The sequence below is a fragment of the Podarcis raffonei genome, chromosome 2 (genome assembly GCF_027172205.1).
Source record: "Podarcis raffonei isolate rPodRaf1 chromosome 2, rPodRaf1.pri, whole genome shotgun sequence".
Taxonomy (NCBI): Eukaryota; Metazoa; Chordata; class Lepidosauria; order Squamata; family Lacertidae; genus Podarcis; species Podarcis raffonei.
Window position 1 is genome coordinate 89,610,299 of NC_070603.1, and position 24,997 is coordinate 89,635,295.

The window sequence follows — 24,997 nt, forward strand, 5'->3', positions numbered from 1 at the left end:
AAGAAAAACAAAGAGTTTCAAAAACACAAGTCTGAAAAGAATTCCGCAGAAACACATTGCTTCAATTCAGACAGGAATTAAGGTTAAAGAAACTTTCATGGTTAAGGAAGGTGATAGTTTGGTGTGATGTCTGGTTTGCAATCAGCCAGCAAAGCTTTGTCTGAAATTATGTTTAAAAGTATATTTGCAAGGCATGCTTTTGCTGAATTAATCTGAAACCATAGTTGAGACTATTACTCTTATAGAAAATGAAAAACACAAAAGGAAAAGGAAAGCAAGCAAGCATCTCTAAATAGTGGTTGATTTGGAATCATAAGGAATGGTTTGGGTTTTAAGCCATGGTTTGGCATGATGTCTGAAGTGTACCAGTAAAAATATGATGTGACTTCCAGAAAGTTATTGTATGTTTCAGGAGAAGGAGAAGGTGCCTCAATAAAAATTTAGATTTGCCGTAACAAACTTAGGACTTATAAGTGAGAAACCCCAGAAGGCTTTTGCCTTTTGTCATACAATGAGAGCCAAACAAGCTGTGATGTTTATTGCATGATTGCAATTAATCTGTCTGGTTTTTAAATTTTTAATAGCAGCTGCAGGGGATCAGAATTAGGACCAAGAAGGTGGGTGGACACTTTTCCATATGCCGCAGTCCCAATAACACCCTCCCCGACTGCTATTGGAAGATGTCAATGTAAGCGTCTCTCCTGGGGTTGAATTACAGCTTCAAGTGGGAGCACTTTCAGTGGGACTCCAAAATGGGGGTGGGAGAGACTTAACTGTGCTTCCTTGCATGCTGTGTACCCAATTCTCATCCCACCTGCTCCCACTGTACAGTCACTATTGATGGTTTCAAACTAGGTATGTTCGTTGCAGTCGTATAGGTACCATCTTTCTAGTCTGGCACTAAGAGAAGCACTTTGGAGTTCTCTGGAGTTAGTTGATTCTTACCCCTATGGTTTCTGAAGCTGAGTCCTCTTTGGAGTCTAACTAAATGCTAATATACGAGCCCATCACAAATGACATTCTAGCACTTCTTTATCTTCTCTTGATACGACAAGATAGGTGATTCCTTTCAAAGATTAAGGTTGCATAATGCAGATTAGTCTTTTAAACACTCAGTTGTATTCATCATCAGGGTAGTTTTTTTCATCTTTTCAGATGAGAGACAAGGTAGGAATAGTAACTTAGTGGATGTAAGTATGGAGCCTTGGAGGGTGTTGCCAGGGGTTCTTCTGGACAAATGAACACAGAGTGCAAGAATTTGTCATCTCACGTTGAAAATGTTATTATTTATTATTAATAAAAATATGCATATACCACTAGATCATAAACAATATGAATGAGGTTTACAACAGTATATATGTGTAATAAGGAAAAAAAAAATCCACACATTTGAAGTTAGAGAGCATCAGCTATTATGGAAAAATGAATTCTTAATTGCCTCCATAAGCCAGGCAGAATGGGATAGTTTTCAGCAGGCATTTAAAAATTGAAACAGAAGGCACCTGCTGAATCTCTGCTGGCAGAGTATTCCACAGGACTGGGCCAATGACACTAAAAACTCTTATTTAATGCTGATGTCAGAAGAGCCTTGCTAACCCTAAGGTGCCCTGGACCTACGTCGTTCAGAGCTTTCAAAATTAATAACTGGAACCTGGCTCAGATAGGCAGCTAGTGCAGATATTCTAGCAATGGTGCCACATGTTGTCAGCTAGGTGTCCCCATCAGCAGTCAGGCCACTGCATTCTGCACCAGATGGAGCTTCCAAACCAGGCCCAAGGGCAGCCCAACACAAAGTGGATTGCAGTAATCCAGCTTCAAGGTTATCAATGCATGGACATCCCTGTCCAGGAATGGCCATACCTGGCAAACCAGGCAAAGCTGGTAAAAGTTACCCCTAGCCACAGAGGAGAAACAGGGGGCAAGGATTCAGCTATAGTTCTGTGGCCCAATAACTAGCCAAAGAACTAGAATGTGAAGCCAAGATAGTGGGCTTGAGACACTGGAGTTTGCTATTATGTTCCCATTGCTAGCCTCCATAAAGCAATGTTTTTAATGTAAGAAATGACTTTGAATTGGGGTAGTTGGAATAGTTCTATTTGTGCCCTCAGGCATTTTAACTGTCTATAATATGTTCCCAAGAGACATCTCTAACATTGTTTCAGTCTCATTAGAAGAGTAGCTTGTAAATTTAACCCAAGAGTTCATTCTTCCCCTCCCAGTTGTTGTTTAAACCCAGCATATAGAAACAGAACTTCATACAACCTATATGGAACAGTTCAAAGGATGCCAGCTTTGAGTTTCATTAATACAAAGTGATTTTACCGCCCAGGGTTACTTGTAAGAGCCCATAACATTGCAGTTACAAATCACCAAACATTTCATTAAAAAGAAAATATAATAGAGAAGAAAATGTGCTCTGTAAATGAAATATACTCAGAGTCGAGTGTGGAATTCATGTTCTTTATTCAGCTCATAGTAGCAATGAATGAAACTTTCCCCAAAACGTCTAGCTATATATACATTATTTACACAATGGGCCCCGCGTGATTGGCTAATTCCGGGCTGCTCCTGTAGGCCAATCAGGTTGCGGATTCACTTCATCCAGGAGCCTGATTGGCTGCTCCTGCAGGCCGATCAGGTTGCTGATTTACTTCATCCAGAAGCCTGATTGGCTGCTCCTTCAAGTTGCTGATTCACTTCCACCTGGAGCTGGACTGGGTCGCTCCTGCAGACCAATCAGACTGCTGCATTCTGGCTCCTATTGTTCTAGGATTCAGCTCAGTACATAACAGTAAATGTATTCAAAACATCCCTTTTCCCCACAAATAAGCACATTTACATCCCTCCCCCACAACAAAAAGCCTAGTCCGAGGATGGTTTCGACTCCTTCCCAAACCAGTTTCCCAGCAATAAATTTGAAATAAATTCCAAGTTATCCACTTCATCTGTAGTCCCTTGCTGTCCACTTCCTTTCCAATCTTTGAAATATACCGACTTTCTGTTTCTGCAGATTTTCACAACAACCCACAATTTCTGGGATTCATAAACACAAAGAACTAGCATGTCAGAGGCTGGGACTTAAAGAGTTTATTTCTTGTGTAATAATTCTTGTTGTAAAGTCTACAGCATGAATAGTGTAGCTGGAGCTGAAATGCCTGCTTAACTGCTTCTTGCTGCGGCACTCTCAGACGTAGCGGGGGAGAAATGTTCACATGCTCTGCTTAATCATATGCGATACATGTTACGCCAAGGCAGTAAATATCAGCTCTGTCACTGTGGCCTTCTCGCAAAACACTTTTACTGGCTTTGGAAGCAGGTTTATGATTCAGGTGCAATTTGTCTCTGGCTGAGACTCTGACGCATTTTGTGGTGGAGACTCAGCTACATGCCTTACAAGGCGGTGGGGGTAGGGGGGAATCTGATTTTAATACACAACCACCCTATGTTCCTCTCTAACATTTCACAGTAAGGTCAGCCTTTTCAGCAACTCCCTTACAAGGTACACACTCTTCCTTCTCAGAGACGAAAGCATGGCTGCAATCTTTAATGCATTAGCTAGGGAGTTAGCATCCTTGAGCACAGTAGGATTGAGCTCCATGTAAACATGCATAAAAAGGTAAAGGGACCCCTGACCATTAGGTCCAGTCGTGGCCAACTCTGGGGTTGTGGCGCTTATCTCACTTTACTGGCCGAGGGAGCCGGCGTTTGTCCGCAGACATTTTTCCGGGTCATGTGGCCAGCATGACTAAGCCGCTTCTGGCGAACCAGAGCAGCGCACAGAAATGCCGTTTACCTTCCCGCCGGAGCGGGACCTATTTATCTACTTGCACTTTGACGTGCTTTCGAACTGCTAGGTTGGCAGGAGCAGGGACCGAGCAACGGGAGCTCACCCCATCACGGGGATTCGAACCGCCAACCGTCTGATTGGCAAGCCCTAGGCTCTGGGGTTTAACCCACAGCGCCACCCACGTCCCAAACATGCATAGGATTGTGCTATAAAAATCCGAAGCAGAGGGCAATCTGGAGCACTGTCAGTATTGTCTGCTTTCATTAAAGCTTGATTGGGAGAACATATGTGAATACAAAAAAAAAAAAATCTGATTTTATTCTGTAACAATGGCCATCGTCATTCTTGGGTCCAAGACCCTTGATATCTTTCTTCTCCCTCCCTACTTTGAATAAGTGTCACTATTTCCCCACTTGTAACTCAATGAGCCCTAAACCACAATCTGTTCTCCAGTTTTTGTGAGACTTGACTCGACAAAGCACCTTAATTAAGCATGTGTATAGCATTAAGCACGTCCTAAAGTACATCTCCATTCAGAATCAATGCTTTGATAGCTCTGTCGCTAGGAGCTATAGTTTCTCCTCTTCATGCAACTGCTGTGTGACTCATGCAGAAAAATCGAGGGTGTAAAATTCAAACATTGCAAACTGTTGACCACAACAGGCCCAGTTAGATGTGGGTATCTGGCAGAGTGTTGACAAAACCTTCAAATAAGAAGCTAGTATGATTATTGTTTTAGCATAAGAATGCTGCTTGTTGCAAATTAAATCCTGGCACTTACACAACAGATGGCATGTACCCATCTTCAGCCGTATAGTAGCATCCCAAGTGTAGCAAAGCCAAAGCTGGCATTAAACTAGCTGCTGTAGTGATGAGAAAGCATTAATAGCGTTAGCATCAATCAAGCAGAGGAATCGGAATGAACAGACGCTGGCCACTTGGATTCCTGAAACATTTTTGCAGTAATTGTACTTCTCTTGCCCTTAGCAATTAAGAAGTTCGGAAGAAGTGTGCGTGTGCATGAATGCATGAGGGGAAGAGTGAAATTGAATTACAAAAATGGTAAATTAATATAAACGTTTTAGTTGGAAGAAAAAATTGTGAATATTAAAAAGGCTGACATATAAAGGATTTCTGAATTAAAATACATTGGGGTTAGCTTACAGTTATTTGACAGTGAAGCTGGATGGATTCAATCTGGAAAATTGCCTTTGAAATCTCTGAAAAACTGTATTGAAAACGTGAATAAAATTACTGTTATCCAATTTCAGTCGTATCAGTATTGAAGTACTGCCAAGTAAAATAAGCATGGCGTTAATGTCTGGATAGGATCCAGATTGTACAATTGATAATATTACCTATCCTCCCAATATAGAGACATATAAATGTCATGTTCTGGTTTCAGAAGACACTAAGCAAGGATCCCATCTATTTGTGGGGCTTTACAATAGGATAATTTCATTTTGACTCTTTAAAATTCCTCCTGTAATTTCATTGTATTATTGCTTCCAACTCTGCTTCCTGCTCTAGTTTCTATGATAATATTGCTTGATTGTATAGAATGATGAGCATCTCTTTTTGGTTGCTTGAAAGCTGCATTTGCTCTCCAGGATCTTAAGGGCTCCTGCAGACGACCCATTTATTCAGCATTCATCCTGATTGCTTGCGCAAAGTTTACATGGTGGTTAGACTTTGCCTTGAGTTTATTGAGCATTCATTCTATTTTGTTTATAGGGTGGCTAGATGACAATGAGCATTCATCCAAATTTGCTTGCGGGTGTTGATACATCTTCCTGTTAATCATTCTTTCACCTCAAAGTTTTCTATGTGCTTCCCCATCGCTTTCCTAATTGCAAACAGTTGGGGGAGGGGGGTTTAAGTGAGAGTTGTTGTACTAGGACAACAGAGGACTTTAATCCACTTTAACTGCACAAATATAATGTTTCAGTTTGCACTTGAATTCCCTCCCACAAAATAATGACTAGCCTGGAGGCCCCCTGCAATAACTTTGCTTGTAATATTGACCTCTGTAAATATAGCAGCAGGGAAATGGCTCTGTAAATCAGGGGTCAGCAAACTACTTTCCGCGGGCCGGATCCAGTCCAATTGCCCTCAGGATCCGGCCCACAGACAGTCCATGGATTGGCAATTCTGTTCATTATTTTTCCCCATTAATTTTTTTTTTTTCGGCGCTGCCATCCCCCCCCATGCCATTCCCCCCTCCCTCCTCCTGGCTTCTCCTCGCCCTTCTCCCAGCCCTGCGTAGTGGAGGAAGGGGGCTGGTTGAGCACCATTTTGGGCAGCGCCCCTCCGGAGCCAGCCAGCCCTTTCGGGCCGCTCATCCCTCCGCCACCATCACCAGCCTCTGCCACTCGCAAGTGCAGGCACAGGAGCCGCAGGTGGGAGAGGCACTGCACTCTGCCAACCGCAGCTTCTGTGCCTGCCCTTGCGAGTGGCAGAGGCTGGCAGAGGAGGAGGGACGAGTGGATGGAAAGGGCTGCTTTGGGGCCACTCATGTGTCCCCCCCGCTGCCGCTGCCAGCAGCACCATAGGTAGGCAGGGGGAAGGGAGGGGCTGGGACTGGGGGAGAGAGGGGGAACGAGAGAAGCCCTCCGTAATGTGTGCGATCCAGGTCTGGGGGCGGTGAACCAGCCCCCTCCCAAAAAAGTTTGCTGACCCCTGCTGTAAATCATTGGGGGGGCATGTTGTGAGAAATTACGCTCATTGGTTCTTGGTCACCAAACCATTTCCTGTTATTTCCCCTATTAGGAAACTGTTGGGGAGCCCTTCTTCCTCCTGCTCTGTGCAATCAAGCAACAGATCAATAAAGGCTCCATAGATGCCATCACTGGAAAAGCCAGGTATACTCTCAACGAAGAATGGCTATTGAGAGAGAATATTGAAGCAAAGCCAAGGGTAAGAGATTCCTGCTCTTCAGTGAAAAGGATTTGTTTGTGTCATGGCTATATTTGAAAGTTGAGTCATCCATATCAATTTTAGGAACTGAAGCTCTTTTAATGGGGTGAGGCAGTGTGCCCTATTTCTAGACGTATTGGACACTTGGGGAATGAGAACTGGAGGAGAGGGGCAGTACTAAAGAAAGAAAGTGTATTTTGAGTCAGTGGAGGAGACTAACAAGTATATCCTGTAAATAGACCAAAATCAATGGGTACAGTAAGTCACAAGAACTTTGAGGTTGACAAGTCAAGAGATCCATAGGAAGGCTTGTGCCCTAAGTACACAATTCCTTAGGAATTGTGCAAATCAGATAGCTTTGTTTTCAGATTCACTGTCAAAATTGTTTCATTCTCCATGTAAAGTTACCATCCTTGTGCTAGCATATATTAGACTTGGAAAAGTACATATGGAAGTATATCCTAAGGAATTGTGCATATCAGATAGCTTTGTTTTCAGATTCACTGTCAAAATTGTTTCATTCTCCATGTAAAGTTACCATCCTTGTGCTAGCATATATTAGACTTGGAAAAGTACATATGGAAGTATATCTTATTTTAAAACATCTGGGTACTAAGATCTTCAAGACAGAGAATATATTGAGGCCATTGAAAATTTCATCTGATTGGCTGATGTTCAGGATATGCTGGGGGGGGAATTAACAAGCCATTATCAAAAAGGAGTGTCACATCTTTTCAGCTTCTGGCAAAGCACTGACTTCGCTGCCAGCAAAGGTTGCTGGTTGTAAAGCGGAGTCCACGGTGTGAAGGCTTTTACGCAGGGTGTTACAGAAGTCGTGCTGAAAAGTGATGCTGTAAAATGCCTCTTGTGGGACTAACTCGTACAAAGAATGTAGAGTCTCAGGGAATATGTTAACTACAACCCTGACAGTAAATGCAGTAGACAGACCTTTGCAAAGTCCAAACCAAGCTCTGCTTTTGATTACGATAGCATAAATCTGACGGAGCTCTCCCAGAATCAGTGGGGTTCACTCAAGAGCTGTGCTGGTGTAAAAATGAGAACAGGTTTTTGGTTGGGTGTCCTTTGTTGCCTTGCTGTAGGTTCACATTACCAACTGATTTATAATTTATGATGCAGAGCTAAGGAGGTTAGCAGCAGGGCTTTTGGCATTAACTTTCTCTTTACAGAGATAACTCCTTAAGAACAAATTGGGAAAGTGCTGTTGACTCTTTGTTTACAAGTAAGTGAAACTTAAGTGAATGCACAATTCCCAGGTGATAGTAAATAAAAGTCCCTGCAAGGATAACATCAGTGTTAACCAGACTGTGGGTAAACCTGGTTATCTTTAAAAAGAAAAGACATTAAACTTTTAAGCTCCATTGCTTACCATTCACAAAGCAAACTCTGATCCTAGAAATAGGCATAATTCAAACTCTGCAATAGTGCAATAAGCGACAGTGGCATCCTGTAAGCAAGGGAATGGTTCAGATACACCTTGCTATCCTGTCTGTTGCAAACACATTATAAAAGGTTGCTATCAAATTCAGATGGGGAATAAATTCACTTCAGCTTCCATTTAAAGGCAAACTTTCTTAATTCTTTCAAAACAAAACGCAAGCCTAAATGCACACTCTTCAAAAGCCGCACTTCTCCAAATTTTGCAGTGCAGTTCTTTAGCCAAAGAATATGTTCAAAAATGCTTATACCAGGGTAAGTCAGCATAAAAATGCACATGCATACTAAATGCCAATACACAATTAGGGGAAACTCCTTTGCAAAAATGCATACCAAAAATGTGTATGTTAATAAAAATCCACACTAAAATGCTTACAAATTTTCATGAACATTTTTTTTAAAATTGCAAATGGTGAGAACTGAATTTAAGATTGGAAAAATGAGACAAACCAAAATTAATAGATCTATCAAGCATGGATGGCTCATTCTATGCTGTCAAAATGCTTTTGTGAAAGTACATGAATACTCTACCATTGAATGACAGCTCCTCACCACATGATGAAGAACTCATGATTCCTTCTTCTACAAATCTTGAATTTGGAACTTGTATGCTGAGTTGTCTAGTCCTTATATTATGACAAAACGCTGTCAAATAGCCCCATGCTGCACTTTGAAGTCCTGAAAGGCAGGGCTTTAAAGTGCAGCATTACCTCATGTCACTGTTCATCACTGTACAGTAGGTTAACCAGCTGCCACTCTACTATACTATTGATTCACTGGCACTCTGTCTCCTCCTGTGACAAAGTGAGTGCATGGGAAAAAATTGCAACAGTCACTTTTCCTACTCCCAGCTCAAGATAGTTTCTGCTTTTCAGGGTTTGGGTTCAGAGACAGGACAATTCTGGGGAAGCTTAGACTGTACTCTCTCATGGTCTCATAGTTCTTTGAATAATATGGTCAATTTCAATCTATGAGACTGTAAATCAGCACTTTTCGCTAGCTTTAATATTCATCTCTTTTTAGTACAGTGCTTATGGTGTGCCAAGATTTTTTCCCTCCACTTATAGCTCACAGGCTTTTTACGTCTTTTAACTTGTGCAAATCGCCTCATACTGTAAGCAACCATCTTTCTCCACAGAATCTTAATGTGTCTTTCCAAGGCTGTGGGATGGATTCACTGAGTGTTCGGGTCATGGATACAGACACTCTCAGCCAGGTTAAAGAGAAGATACTTGAAGCCTTTTGCAAGAATATTCCATATTCCCAGTGGCCTAGAGTAGAAGATGTTGATCTTGGTAAACCATTTTTTTCCCTGTTCAGAAATATCTGTCATTATCTTTAGCATGCAAATGCTCATCATGTGCAAGTATAATGTTAAACATGGAACACCTATATTCCGTATATTAACTGTTGTTGAACTGTGGTGCCTTAGGAACATTGTGAATTGATTTTTTAAAAAATAATAGCCTGCTACTAAGATCAAGTCCCAAGTTGAATACTTGCCTAGTAAACATCTTTTGGGAGCCCACCCTGTTAATCAGGAATGAACATTGATACAGAATGAACGTTACTTCCGTGTTTGTTTTGTTTTGTTTATATTGCAACATTTATATACCACTTGATTGTAATAAAACCTCAAAACAGTTGCATATTTTGCATATGAGCAGAACCTGAAAAATTCAGGACCCTTTCTAATTGATCACTTTCTTTCCCCTGGGTCTGTCTTAACATCTCTCAAACACAACATAACAATGCATTTTGAATATGGTGAAGCTCACAGGAATCGTGGCGGTTTCCCTTCCGGGTCACAAAAAAATCAGGATACAATTGTAATTGAATTACCCACTGGGGAGAAAGTGCCACAGTTGAAACCAGAACAAAATGAGTGGGAACAGAAGGTAAAATCTGCTCCCCATGAAAAGGTGTTAGCTTTGTTTACATTATCTTTCTAAAGCTGTGATCCATAATTCCAAATCTGCTGAACTTACTTCCATACAAATGTATTCAAAATGAGCTATTAGTTAAGTGAATTTTCTCACTTTTTTTTTAAAAAAAGCCCAGATTATTGGAGATCAGGTGTGTGCTTCTACTTTACATCCAGATTCCTTTATTTTCTTTACACACTGTGTGTTGTACTTGAACAGGTTTTTTATTCACAGTGTGAGAGATACATGACATCCGAATGAAATGCAGTGGTCACATTCTTACCTGTTTGGCATATCCTTGTAAGATTTCCCACAATAGGTACTTAAAAGGTACCTATTTGAGTTTCATGGCACAAGTGCCCCCAAAGAGCCACAGAGCTCGACACCGAAACACCTGTGTCCCTTGTCAAACGTGACACAAAAAGGAAACAATCTGTGTTCTTGCCAGCACATGCTGTGTTCAGAGAGGGTTTCCACTTGTCCCATTTTCTTTATATTTAGAATGGTTTGCCACAAGCACTGACAGCTACATCCTCCGGGACCTCGATGACACTTCAGTGATGGAGGATGGCAGGAAGAAACTGAACACACTAGCACATTATAAGGTAAGAAGTGTGAATGCTCCGTGAACTTCCCTTCCTTTGGGCCTGCCTTTCCTCGGGGAGATGCCACAATTTGCTTTCTAAGCAGAATTAGCAAAAGCAAGCAGGAAGGTTGCCATAACTCCATAAGAGCTTCCGGGGAACAGACATCTGCCCTGGCGAGAAACTCGTTAATATTGCAACACATCGAGACTAATTAAACACTCTTCATGCGAAACAAGTTAGTGCTGGGGGGAAGCTTCTTTTTCCCAATGGCTGCTATCCATCCTAATTAAAATCATACCATTCCTCTTTGTTGCCGAGAGTGGTGTCAGAGTTCCCATTGGTCTCTTATGGGAGCATGGTTTTATTCCCCCCTTCCTTTCTTCTTTTGAGGAAATAATTTCATTTGAAGTTAAAGTCGAAGAATTTAAGTGTGTATTCAAAGGACTACTACGGATGGGCTTGGGCTTGGGGAAGCAACATAACACCAGCAGCGTGGTATTGTGGAGCTAGGCCCTTGTCGTCTCATTATGACGCACACACGACCCAAATCATATGGATGGCTACATATGTGAACCAGTCCTGGGTCTATGATTGTTCCACCACAGTGTTCGGAGTAATTTCCATCAAGGAACCCACATGCAGAATGTTGTCATAACAAAACAAAAAAACTTGTGTGCCTTCTGCTGCAAGGATCTGTAAACTGGTTATTATATGTCTATCATCTCTTGTTAATGGGTCTTTCGTGAAAAATCCTCACACGTTTTTTATCGTTCTGATGTAATATTTTCCACAAGCAATTCCTCTGAAGACTCAAAACGGTGCATGCAGTGCCATCTCATACATGTTTAATTGGAAGTCGGTCCCACTGTGTCCATCGGGACTTGCTCCCTTCATAAGTGTGTTCAGGATTGCGGGCTTCAGAATGCATCTTGATCAGGATTCCTGTTGCATTTCATTCATTTGTCCCTGCAGTAATCTTCAGATTTCCTATCAGTATGCAGACTTGCAGGCTTCTGTGTGCTCGCTCACATCACAATAAATTTGTTGTAGTGTTATCAGGAAAGAGGGGAAATCTTGAAATTCATGGTCCGTCTGTCCACCTATTTTCTATTGGTCTATCTATTTATTTATTTTGTATTCCCCTCACTCACAGATCCCTGAAGGTGCCTCCCTAGCTATGAGTTTAACTGATAAGAAAGATACTACTTTAAGTAGAGGTAAGCTACTACTTTTTTCCTAATGAATTATACCTTTTGAAGGGAAGGGGTTCCTTCAAAAGTTGCAGACTGAAGCCAGGATTAGAGTGCCTTTCATATTGCAGAGACCAAACTGCATGCAACTCTCAGTCACTTGTGTCCATCCCCCCCCCCCCAATTGTTGGGATGTTTTGTGTTTTCTTTTACAAAATGGACCCATATGCTACCATGTTTCACATGTAGTTTGATTCCTCAGTTGTATTTAGTATGTTTTATCAAACTAGAGCTACCATCTTTTGAAAATAATAATTCCAACAGATATAAAAGCATAATCAAACACCAAACATTTAAAACTTCCCTCTACAGGGCTGCTTTCAGATGTCTTCTAAAAGTTGTATTGTTATTTATCTCCTTGACATCTGAAGGGAGGGTGCTCCACATGCGAAGGCTTTTGCTATAAGGTTTACCAAGCAAAGCATTCTTGATACTAATTGTTCACTAGAAACATGTTTTGTTTTTTAAAATTATAATAGTGACAGGTGTGGGCCACCCACTCCAATTTTCATGGGGACTGCAGTACACTAGGATGATAAGTCTAGCCCCTCCCTCCCCAGCCACAATCCTGGCGAAAATCACCCACACTGCCGTTAGCCATAGAATAAAAGCTCCAGTTGGGGCCAACACTCTAATCGCTAGGCCAACCTAGTCCTCTTAGATTTTTGAGTGTTTGTTCATTTACTATCATTGCTCCAGCAAAACAGAAAGTTGGAAGGCAGGGCTATGAGATTTTGTACCTCATAACTCACAGGCGTGGGGGAAACCCAATAGAAACATCACTCCTGTGCAGACTCCATTTGCATATCTGCTGTAATAATGTAATGATAGTATCTCATATGATCTCCCTTCCCAACATCTATTCACATTGTTCCAGGTGTGTTTTCTCCAGGGAGGGTAGAAGCTAAAGGAAGCAGTGCTTTTCCTACTTTGACTCTGAGAGTAAAAGGAATTCGCTGTAGTAAAAACAGTTGGAAATGGACTGTACAATTTCACCAATGTTGCCACTGCCAGATTTTTAAATCTGAAAGTTCACCAAACCTTCTGGACCCATCCTCCCAGGAACAATTTTGGATTCCTGAACCCCATGTTCCATTTTAGAAGTCCACCCTAGTGCTGTTGCATCTGTGTCAGAATTCAACAGCATTTCCTCCCAATCCTCCCTTTGAAAGCTCATGCCACAGTAAGCCCATTAGTCTCTAAGGAGTAACAGTGCTCTTTGGGTATTTTCACATGTGAGGCTTACAGTGGTCCTTGCTTCAGTTGGATTTGTAATACAAATCCTGCACTGGTTACTCACATTACAAATTTACTCCACTTTCTGTTCTGCATTAAAGATATAAGAAAAGAAATTGGGGGGGCACAAATTAAGCCTCACTTGTGAAGTTGTTCTTTGTTTTTTCCAGTTCAAGGTGAAAGCAATTTAATGATACTATGAAAAATTTCTACAGCTTAAAAGTAATCAACCCATCATGATATTAATTGTTATAACTGGGACTTAGCAAGATTCACATCCCTATCTCAATCACAGTGATTAAGCTACAGTAATTTATGTTGTTGAATAATACCATTCATCTGAAAGCCTTCAACATCCACCACAGAACTGAGTAGGATTGATGGCTAGACAAAGAGACAGAAAAGCAGAGCGGAGACACTTAGTGCCCTGTTCCCTGCAGTGCATGACATTCTCTGAATGGCAGCCAGCAAACGGAGAAAAATGGGTGTCCAAACAGCAGCAAGCAGTATTTTGGCAAAGCGGGTGGGGGTGGGGACGCACCGAGGCCTGGAGCTGTCCATAAATACTTTGGTCATCATCAGACTGGATGTTATGAGGTCATCCTCTTTACTGTTGCTAAATAGGCTTGTTTGTTGACCTTTGTCCTTGAATGGCTGTCATCTTCTACTGCAACGCATCAGCTGCCAATCTCCGCCCACTCTAGACACCGGGCAGAATGGCTTTTAGCTGGGTAAGTGGCCGACCAGTAGGCAGATCAAGTTTTCAGCAGTCACAATGGCCACTTTCAGAGCGAAGCTGACAAATGAAACGATGATGAAAAGAATTGAAGGTCACCGAGAAAGAGGAAAACACTACTTATTCTGCGCTATTTTGCTTTTCACTGGAAAATGAGGTCTTATAAAAGAGGGAAAGAGTCTGGAGAGGAGAGGGAAGTAGTACCTACAGTGCAACCCCACACATACCTACTCAAAACTTCAGCCCTATTGAGTTCAGTGGGACTTAATTCACAGATAATGCTTAAAGATTGCAGCCTTCAGTTACAGCAGCCTCCTCTTGTAGCAAACACAGTGGTGCCAATTCACTGTAGAGATTTCAGTTTGTCCAGGTCTAATTCTCTACCACTCTATTCAAGGAACTGGCATGTGTTCCGTGATGAGGGCAACAAAGGCCAAATAATGCCAGGCATGGATGTAGCCTAGCAATTGGAGAGCAGGACTGGAAGCCAGTATCTTCTGTATTTCCTTCTCGGTTCAGCCACTGCGTCAAGTTCTCCAGTTATAAAACATGGATTTTACTACCAGATACTCATGTAAATGTCATCTGGGTCAGTTAATGTTTGGTTGGGGTATGTTACTTAAGTTCTGAGCACAGTTAAGTATATCATGTGTTATTACCGCTGATTATCCTCAGCAGCAGAAACATTCCTTCTAAGGGGGTGGGGGGGGACTTGCTGTGGAAAGTAGCAAGCTAAGCCATTTTCTTTCATTTTCTCCAAAAAAGATTTCTTTTTTTTCCTTTTTCAGTGAAAGATCTGGACACTGAAAAATACTTTCATTTGGTAAGTATCCTATTCCAAAATCAGTCTGGGATAATGACTCGTCCACTGTGGGTGGGCCAAAGATTTCTTACTGGGTTGTTTCCCTCTCTTTCCTCCATAAGGAAATGTCTGTTTGGGAATTGGACCCACACACATGAGGAAAGTGTGTGTGTGTGTGTGTGTGTGTGTGTGTGTGTGTGTGTGTGTACAAATGACATGGTACGGGTAAATCACTGTTCACATACAAATCGCAACAGCTTTATGCAAACGTGTGGAAATAATTACTTAACCGGAATGGTTTGATAGGTGGGTGGGTGGGTGGCTGGTCTGGCCCAATGAAATTTGCCAAGTGTGTTTGTTATGAAACAAACCTCCACCTTTCCTTCCCCCACCTCACATCAGTTTAGCAGTGTACAATGAAAGGGCAGTAATGCTGCACAAAGTTTATTGTCAAAGACAAATCTAGGAATGTTTTCCATATGTGCAGCATATGCCGACTGATGCATTTGTCAGCTGGCCAGCTTGTTGGCCCAGGATCAGACCCACCAAGGGGGGTGCGTTTGAGACCCTTGTGGTTCCTGCATTGTTTGTGTAATAAGATAATAATTAAACACACGTTATGTTTGGCAGGGAGAAGGGGAGAACTCAATTTTTCATCTTAATCTCAGTCATAATCTTGCATATATTTCTAATGTATTTTACCTTTATGATGACTGCCAATTACCAGAAGGGAAAGGGAACATTGTGTCTGGTGATGCTTCAGACAGCTGAATTCATTGCAAACTGAATCTATGGCAAAATCATTCATTCATTAAGGTGGAGGGCGGTGGAAAGGAATCAAGCAGCACAGTTCGCAAACAGTACAATTGGTGTTTTCATATATATATATATATATATATATATATATATATATATATATATATATATTCAGTACTCATAATATGCATAATATGAATTGTCTGGTTTATAGCATGGGCTAACAGTCTTTTTTTCTTCTAACACAAATGCTTTATTAGCAGCATTTATTTCAAAACATTCATTTTAACCATGTATAACCCTGTCTTTTTGCAATTGTTCAGGTCCTTCCCACAGATGACCTGAATGAGAGTAAGAAATCTCATCGACAGAGTCACAGGAAAAAAGTCCTCCCTGAAATCTACCTGACCAGATTGCTGTCCACAAAGGTAGGATACATTATGGCTGTGCTGAGTATGAAGAATGGTGACAGTCACTGGTGTGAATCAGCACAAATTAAACTCTTGAAGAAGCATCCTGTCTCTGGCTTTTCGTGACCAATACCCAGAATAGCCAAATTCATTCAACAAAAATGGACAGTGGGATCCTGGGCATGAGTATTCAAAAATAAACAAATGGGAGGTTACTCCCAGCTAATATGCATAGGACTGCAGCCTTCAACAATGGAGCCTACTTCTGAATAAGCAAGTTTAGGATTGTACAGCTAGTTTACCAACTCAGATCAGCAGGCCTTAAAGATCCTTTACTTAGAATGCTTTATTAATGGGGAAAGGATTTTGGTTCTTTCCTTGCAGGGCCCTCAAAGTGGAACCACACAGAATATGCCAGTGTGGCTTAGTTACTGGGACTACATCTGTATTTTGTACCTCATAATATTATGTTTTAATGTAACTGCTTTGAGGGCCTGGGCGAAAAGGGAAATCCCAACAGCCAGTTGGTTTAGGTGATTGCACTTCAGGAGTGTGCCAGGGAGTGGCTTGAATTGGAGAAAATGGTGCTTAACCCTTCCTTGCTGCTTTCCCTCTATAATTCACACTCACTCAGCCACCTTTCTATCATGGGTTTCAAGATACCAATTTGTGAAGTTTGTTCTTTTTTAAAAACAAAACAAAACCCCAAAAGAGTGGCTTATAAATTTTGAATAAATAAAAATAATTGTGATAGTGAAAATCAGCAGTTGAGGGAAAGGAAGGGCACCCACCCCTCTCTGCTTCACACCCCTCTCTGCTTCAAACCAGCTCCTTGAAAAGTATGTTTGTTGATTAGAAGTGAGGATTACATGGGATCATGGAATTGTAGAGTTGGAAGGGACCATGATGGTCCTCCTGCAATGCATGTCATAGTAGTGTGTGTAACACATAGTTAGGTCATCCACATACTTACAAATGACTTAACATAAGGATATATGGATTGGGCAGGCAGGTTAGTAAAGAAAAAAGGTATGTGGATACTTGCAAGGCTGGACTAAAACATGAGAGAAAAGCTTAATTTGCTGTTTCTTACAAACTTACATTATTCACAGTGTAGTTCTCAAAATACTGGTGACACAAGTGGCGCTTTCAAGCACTCGCATGTCATTAATTCTGCTTCTTGTATTGTTGCTTAAATGGGACCTCAACACTATGGGAAATATGATGGTAGTTCTTAAAGTCCGCAAGGATTTCACATGTTGGGATGTCAGATAAAGTGCTAAACCTCAACGGAGTCTGAGGCAGCCTAGGAGTGCCTGATGCGGCAGTGGAGAACAGTCCAGTTTGCATTGAGAAACTCGACTTACAACATCAGACCATTGCTCTTAACAGACTTGGACACAGAGCTTGGCTTTAAGCCAGCCTGTAATTCCAGTGCTTTGTGATTCATAATTGGAGGAGAGATCATAAGAGTTGCCAGGGGTCTGTAGCTTTTCCCACTGTTTACCACACAGAACAATCACAGATGTGCTCTTGGATTCCAGCAACAGAGAAGGAGATTCTCCGTGCCAAGAGAGATTAAATGCAAACTAAAGCTAATTATATCACAGTGCACAGAATTAACCCGTCCTCCATTCCAGGCTCTTATTTTTGCCTCATTCTTCAATCGTTCTATAGCAAGATTTCTTCAATTTAGTTTTAAAAAGAAATAGTCATATCTCATCAACATCTTTGCCACCACAGTTGCCGCTTTCTTAAACCAACTTGAATATTCTTCTTTTTTGAGGGCACACTACAAAAATTCCTGGATGACTTATTCAAAGCCATTCTGAGTTTCCGAGATGACAAACCTCCTCTGGCTATCAAGTATTTCTTTGATTTCCTGGAAGAGCAAGCAGAAAAGAGAGGGATCTCTGACCCAGACACATTGCACATTTGGAAAACAAACAGGTTGGGAAAAGAATTTTCAATCCTTTTGCCTTGAATGAACACATACTTCTAAAAAAACCCTTGTATTTCAAAATAACCATGGCTTATATTATTTATCACTAGAATTATTAATAAGAATATGCAGTGAGAGGGCTGGAATACTTAAGTGTCCAGACCCAGAAAGATTAAGGAGGAGAGGGCATGGAGTAAATCATACTAAGGCGGCAACAGACATTTTATGTGTGCAACATCTGAGGTGCAAGACAGGCTGATCGGAATAAATAAACAAAAGGGGAGAACTTCCTGTAATTGTAATTATAAGTATGCTTATGGTTGAGCACATCTCGTTGATTTCCATTGTAGTTTCTCAGGAGACAGCATATACAGAAAAGGAAATGGCGGGAAATGGCAAGGGAACAGAAAATAGCTGCAGGTCTGCTCAGCAGTAGAACGTATATCCTCCTCAGAGAATATTAAAGAGATGCCTTTCAAGTTGTCGCAGGGGAAACAACCATTCCAGCTCAAAAATAAATCAAAATTGAGTGTCAGCAAGTTTTCATATAAATATAGGCAACCACAAATATTTGTGCAAATGCAGAGAGCTCTACAGATTCACTGTATTTGAGGACAACTGTAAACAGACTTGTCAAAGCTGAAGAACAGACTGTTGGTTTATAGGTAACATAGCCCATTTGGCAGTGATCAATAGGGTTCTCTCCCACTCCTCAATTAGTTATACAGTATCTCTCCTAAATAAGTAGGTACTCATAGCAAAGCTCTTCAGGGGCAGATACACCCATGTTTTTGACAACCGTGTCAGCAGTTTGGGCTCAAAAGCCAAGAGATTAATGACCCATAGCACCCTATACGCGTGAAGGGAGGAGTATTCACTAAAACTTGTGCTCCCCTCCATGCTACAGCAGTTTCATTCCACATCATTTTCTGACCAGTAATGGAAATAACTGTCAGCAGATAAATAACCTGTGTTTTCATAAACACAGAAAAATTAGAATCCAGAAAGAAAGCATGACGGTCAGATGATATCATACATCAACCCAGAACCCTACTGCACTACTCAGATTCAGCAGTTTGTATTTTAATACTCCCATAGACCTAAGTTGTTTCCATCACGCTGTAATGGAGAGATGAGAGAATGATAACCATTTACATCTATTTTGCAGCCTACCTCTGAGGTTTTGGGTCAACATTCTGAAGAACCCCCAGTTTGTTTTTGACATCGACAAAACGGACCACATAGATGCCTGCCTTTCTGTAATAGCCCAGGCCTTTATCGATGCCTGCTCCATCTCTGACCTGCAATTGGGCAAGGTACATTACTGCCAATAAGGACAACTTTTTCCTTTGCTTTCCCTCACAAATATTTCACTTCTGTTTGTCTTGCAATGCAGCTAGTGTCGGCTTAGCCAAGAATACTAGTGGGATGAATCTGGCCATTGTGGGCAGCTGACAAAATGAGAATTATATGATGGCACTTTAAGCTTTCTTCCATTTCATTGTTATTAAATGTAGCTGTGTCAGATGTGTTATCAGTACAGCAGTGCTAATGGCACAAATCACTCATGATAAATTGTCCGGCTCCTACCGCTCAAATGAATTGCCATCCAGACATTTTAAACACTTTTTGAGTGATCAGCTCCTGCAGCAGACAGGCCAGCTTTGTCACCGAAAGACCTGAGATCTGCTGTGGGGTAAAAAGCAGTGGAGCTGCATGGCCATTGGCAGCCTGGAATTTGAGACTGTTTCAGCAAGTACATGTAGGGGCACAAGCCTGCCATAGGTTCCTGCCAATGGGGCAACTCAAAAATAGACTGTAGCTTAGGAGAGTAAACATGGATCAACCCCTTTTCAGGCTTCTTGCTCGGCCTGGGATAAGAGAGCAGGTTTGGCAGCTACACAGTTTGGGAGTGTTCCTGGATAAACAGGTGGTTGTGTCCAGGAGTTCCTTTTGCTCATCTTTGGTTTGCTAACTACAGACTATTCTGTCGGTCAGTGAGACTATATTGTAGAAGGGTGTTCTTGCCACAGTTACACATGCATATGTCTCTTCAAGATTAAGCTACTATATTGCCCTTGAATAGTGTTCGGAAGCTTCCATTGGTGCAAAATGCAAAAGTGTTGCTGACAGGAGCCCAGTCTTTTGACCATAGAGCAATGATATCCTGTTTGCTTCCTGGCCCAAGCTGAGGGTGCTGCCTTGTGCAGTATGGGAGCAGAATATCTGAAAGATCACCTGAACCTATCAGCACAGTACAGTCATCTGAAGATACCTTATCTTGCCACACATGGAGGTAACGGGGACTTTTCCATGGCAACTCTTAGATTATGGTATCCAGAAATCCCAGCATTGTATGCCAGTTTGTGCACTGGAAGTGGCAGACCTTGTTTAAGTGTGATATTTCTGGTTTTCCAAGGTCATCTCAACATCTTGTAGTTTGAACAGGCAACACTAAAAGTGGGGTTTCAGGTTGAAGTGTTGGCCTGAAATTATTTCCACTCCGTTGAAATAAAAAGCATTACAGTTTGATGTGGCAAACTGTCTTTTTTTGTGCCAGATTCCTTGCAGAGGTTGTGTCAAAAATGAACCTCTCTTTGTTAGGATGATTGATACTTTGTGCTAAAGACACTTGAACAGTCATGGCACCCTTTTGGAAATCTCCTGTTTGCCTCCTACCGGCCTAAATTCTTTCACAAAGATAAGTCAGTGGCAGGGAAAGGAAGATCCTCCCAGGTGAGAGACTGGGAGAAGAACGGGAAGCTCCCAGGTGAGAACTGGGAGGGTCCACCACTCTGTGTGTGACAAGGGCTAAGAGCTACCTTTGAGACAGGACTCTGTATTTCCTTTTTGTTTTTATTTAGCTTAGTTTCCCTAATTGTATTATAATTTTTTTAAAAAATATATAATAATCTTATGGGGGGAAAATAAGGCAGAAGCAGTAATTTGGGAATCAGTATATATCATACCAATGCTAAATCTCTTGGAAATAAGGGGTGGGGAAAACATATGTACTCCACTCTCTCCTTGTTTCTTGTCTAAGTAGGTAGATGTTATGTACCGTATTCTAATGGAGTCCAGGAAGCTTCCTAACCACAGGAAGCCTGATGCTGATTTATGGGACGCATCTCTGAGTTTTACAACCATTAATTATAACAAAGGCCTGTTTGGCATTGTTCCACATTTTAGCCAGAATAGAACCAAATGGGACCATTTTGTATATGTACTTCCTTTATATGCTCAGCAGTGGGCTTTGATCCTCTCATTTTTTAATACATGATCTCTTTTTTGTTACTTACACTGTTTTGTCCTTGAGTAGTTGAGAGAGTGTCCCCATTTTCCTAGAGACACTGCCTGACCAATTGGCTCATGTTTTAAAAGGAGCTTAGTGTCCAGTTAAGCAGATTGATAGCTCGCAGAATCCAGGCTGGAATAGACTCAAAAGTCTCTAGGCTCTTTTAGAGATTCTTCCTATATATTCTTCTCAGGCCTTATGACTGTAATAATAAATGATCGTTCTGGTGGTGGTGGAACAGATTTAGACCACCATTTATTCATGAGAGATTCTTACATGGTTATGAAGGAAACCGTCAACAATAGGAACCATGCAGCAGGAAACCCCTCTTTGTGTATGTGCCATGTTTAGCTGCGGATATCTGCAAAACAGGTTATAGTGCGAAAGTTTGAGGCTAAAGCATGGTAATGCAGTAATGATATAGATATTCTGATTTAGCTCACTTGTCCTGTTCCAGGAGGAGAGAGTTGCAAGCTGTGCAGTCAGGACACAAAACTGTATCGTGGGAACTCATAAGGCCATATACTACTTGGCACAGACTTTATCCTGCTAGAACTGGCTCATATAAATATATATTTTTAGGAGCAAGCTTCAGGAGCAAGATCAATCTCTAAAGCAGACAGGGTGTGTGTGTGTGTTATATTGTCCTCTTTATGACTCTGCTGAGTTTGGTGTTGACATTTGAAACTTTCTAGCATAAATAAATTTTATTAGGGAATGTTGTAAATCACATACGTCTCAATGCTGGCCCATCTGCAGTGAATGCGCAGCAGAGCTGCGGTGCAGAGAGGGCCCATGCGAACCACTGCAGCTGAGCATTCCCCTCTGCACACTGGGAACCGCTTCGCCCAGAGAGATTAACACGAGGTGACATTGTAATGAGATGTGTCGGTTGTGTATGTTTGGGTTTCTGAACATTTTTGCATCTGTTATGAAACATCTACAGTTTTTCCTTGTCAAACCCTAAGTCAGGACAGAAAACGGGTCGGTTGGGGTCAGACAGCAGATGGAAATGGTTTCAAAGAATACAACAGCATAAAAGGCGGCATTGTGGAGTAAAGTGGGGGAAATAAACCCCATGCATCAAAATACAGTGACATGTGTTTATAATACGTCATTATTTTACTGGACCCAGTTCTCCCCACCCCAATGATTTAAAAGCTGCTAACTTCAGTCAAGTACCTTTTCTTTCTTTTTTTAATCCACAGTAAGTAGGGACACTGCTGGATTGAGCTAAGAAACAGAGTTGGAGACTGATGCGGCTGGTCAGTTTTTAATGTGGGCAGCTTCACTTACATTTTTACAGATCTGACTAAGGAAGTGTAAATGCCCTTACTCCTCCTTGCAGTATTGGCAAATAGTGAGAGGCAAACCCAGTTTCTGTGTAAAGTTGGCAATACGTTGATAACATAAGCTCTTTAGCCCTTCCACATGAAGCTTCTGGTGGGTCATCTAGAAATCGGATAGCTTTGGCATTTGCTGTTGCAGGTACACACGTCAGCAAATGATCCTGGTTAATTATATGTATTACACACTGCAATATACATGCACAGTTACATTGTGTTTACCAATACAGTGGTTTCAATGGGTTTTATCCAGTGAAGCCATCCCACTAGCACACTGGGACTTCCCCCGTGTCTTCCCAGTCACACACACACAATCTACTCTGGAGGATTGGAGGAACTTCCGAAACAGACTCGGGGAGGGCAGAGAGGGAGGCATGCAAGGAGAGGAAGTCTTGTTGTGCAGGTGAAAATCATTGAGGTAACAGAAGGACTTTGTTGGATACAACCCCATGCCTTGAATGTGATATTGCATGTCTCTGTTTTAAAGGGCAAGGTACATATAATTAAGTTTCTTCCTTAAGGTTGTATATTACGTTCTTAAACTGATGCCAATATTATGCCCACTAAGGATCAGATAGTATGGGAACTAATCATTGTCAATGAAATAACAACGGATTCTTCCTGTTCTTCTCTCTCTAGGACTCGCCTACAAATAAACTGCTGTACGCCAAGGAGATTCCAGAATATAGAAAAATAGTGCAGAGGTATTACAAACAGATCCATGACATGCCACCTCTCAGTGAACAGGAAATGAATGCACACTTGGCAGAGGAATCCAGGGTAAGAAATCAGCTCTGCCACTCAGAGCAATAGCTTATGACATCAGCATCCCATATTGTGGGAGCAAATGTTTTTAGTCATGTCCAATAAATAGAACATTGACTTCAAATCTATATAAAGATATTTTTAAAGTTCTGTAGCCAAAAGATGCTAAGTGATATTATTTAGAGTAACATGGAGGATCAAACAAATCCATGCATGAGCCAAAGCAAGTATAAATCAAGGGATTGACCTTGGTTTCATTTTTTCCTCCTGCAACTCTGAAGTTATGTATGTCACATATTAATTAACTAACTTAGAAGAGAACCAGAGTTCAAATATGCTGATGTTAGCTTACAGCGCAATGAAATCCAAGTACCATTTTAGTGTAATTGATTTCCGTCAAACAGGATGGATATCATTTTGTGTATGTTGATTAATAGTCTTCCCCTGTTTGTTTTATCCTTTATGAAGAAATATCGGAATGAGTTTAACACCAATGTTGCCATGACTGAAATTTACAAATATGCCAAGAGATACCGCAGTCAGGTAAGCATCTTTCTTCGCTGTTTCCCCTTTTAGTTGCCAATTCACATGACCTTGTGCTGTTGACCCAGGTTGAATGCAAACAGGCTCTGTTTGCATGGATGGTTGAAACAGTCATATGAAATTTCAACACGTCCCCTCTGCACTGAAGCTTTACTGCAAGTCCAGATCCTTGTTCTTCAGTGCATGGTATTATCAAGTCACTGACAACCAGCTATCATAAAGACTTTTCTTATTGTGTCATTGATGCAGACCCAAGGTGGAGAACCAGTTTGAGCCCAAGTGCTGAATTCAGATTTGGCCAACCTTCTACGGCACACATTGCAGTGGTGGGACAGGGGTAAATGCAACCTCTCAAAAGAAAATGAAAAAGCACATAATTTTATTTCCCCTCTCCCCATTGTCACAAACACATGCACCAGGCATGCAGGCACACTGCGCACTCTCCCTTTCTGTGTCTGTCACACACATACGGGCAGGCACACACTTTCACACACAGGCACACAATCATTCATGCATACACAAGTGTTCAGCTTTTCCAGCCCTCTCCAGGCCATGGGATGGGAGTATCTAGAAAGATCTGTAAAGAGCAAGCAGAGGGATTTTATCTCCCGTTCTGAGCTCCTAAGCATGGCAGTGCTAAGATCAGAGATAAGAATACAAGGCAGCATTTATCTACCCACAGCTTCCAGTCAATGCCAGGGTGGATCATAGAACTGTAAAGTTGGAATGTATCCTGAGGGTCATCTAGTCCAATGCAGGGATCACAACATGTGATGTGGCCTGTGGCTCCCCCATTTGGTCCACAAGGCCATTTCTGCCAAGCCACACCCACCTCAGTACTGGGAAAGCTGGCCTTGTGGGGGAGCCACAGGCCAGAGGTTCCCCATCCCTGATCTAGATGCACAGTGAAGCCAGCCATATGACTGATTGACAAAGTTAGTCCAGATACAGTAAGGCCATATCTCAGCATGCATTAATCAACTCTAAAAGGAGTTAATGACTTTTAATAATTCGTCTAGTGGATTGCAACTCTAAAACAAAGAAGGCCGCAGGAAGCAGACCTTGCTCAGGCTTCCAGCTTTTGTGATTCTGTGCTGTGTCCTTGGGGTCCAAAGCATTAGGTGAAGGTGCTGAATTTATATTGCACAGCTTGTTGTTGTTGTTGCTAATTTTTCTAGCAGACCTGTGTTACTGCTGGTTAAAAAACAACAACCAACCAACCATTGTCAAGCACTTTGCTTCAAAT

General features: G+C 41.6%; 1 protein-coding gene across 1 annotated transcript in view; it reads left to right on the forward strand.

Moving 5' to 3' along the window:
- Positions 1 to 24,997, forward strand: part of PLXND1 (plexin D1) — a 149,305-nt gene that overhangs the window by 121,832 nt on the left and 2,476 nt on the right. Inside the window, exons 26-35 of the mRNA XM_053378082.1 lie at positions 6,557 to 6,703; positions 9,297 to 9,453; positions 10,585 to 10,688; positions 11,824 to 11,887; positions 14,681 to 14,715; positions 15,774 to 15,878; positions 17,647 to 17,810; positions 18,971 to 19,118; positions 23,083 to 23,223; positions 23,677 to 23,751. Coding sequence (XP_053234057.1) covers positions 6,557 to 6,703; positions 9,297 to 9,453; positions 10,585 to 10,688; positions 11,824 to 11,887; positions 14,681 to 14,715; positions 15,774 to 15,878; positions 17,647 to 17,810; positions 18,971 to 19,118; positions 23,083 to 23,223; positions 23,677 to 23,751 — 1,140 coding nt within the window. The remainder of the gene's footprint in view (positions 1 to 6,556; positions 6,704 to 9,296; positions 9,454 to 10,584; positions 10,689 to 11,823; positions 11,888 to 14,680; positions 14,716 to 15,773; positions 15,879 to 17,646; positions 17,811 to 18,970; positions 19,119 to 23,082; positions 23,224 to 23,676; positions 23,752 to 24,997) is intronic.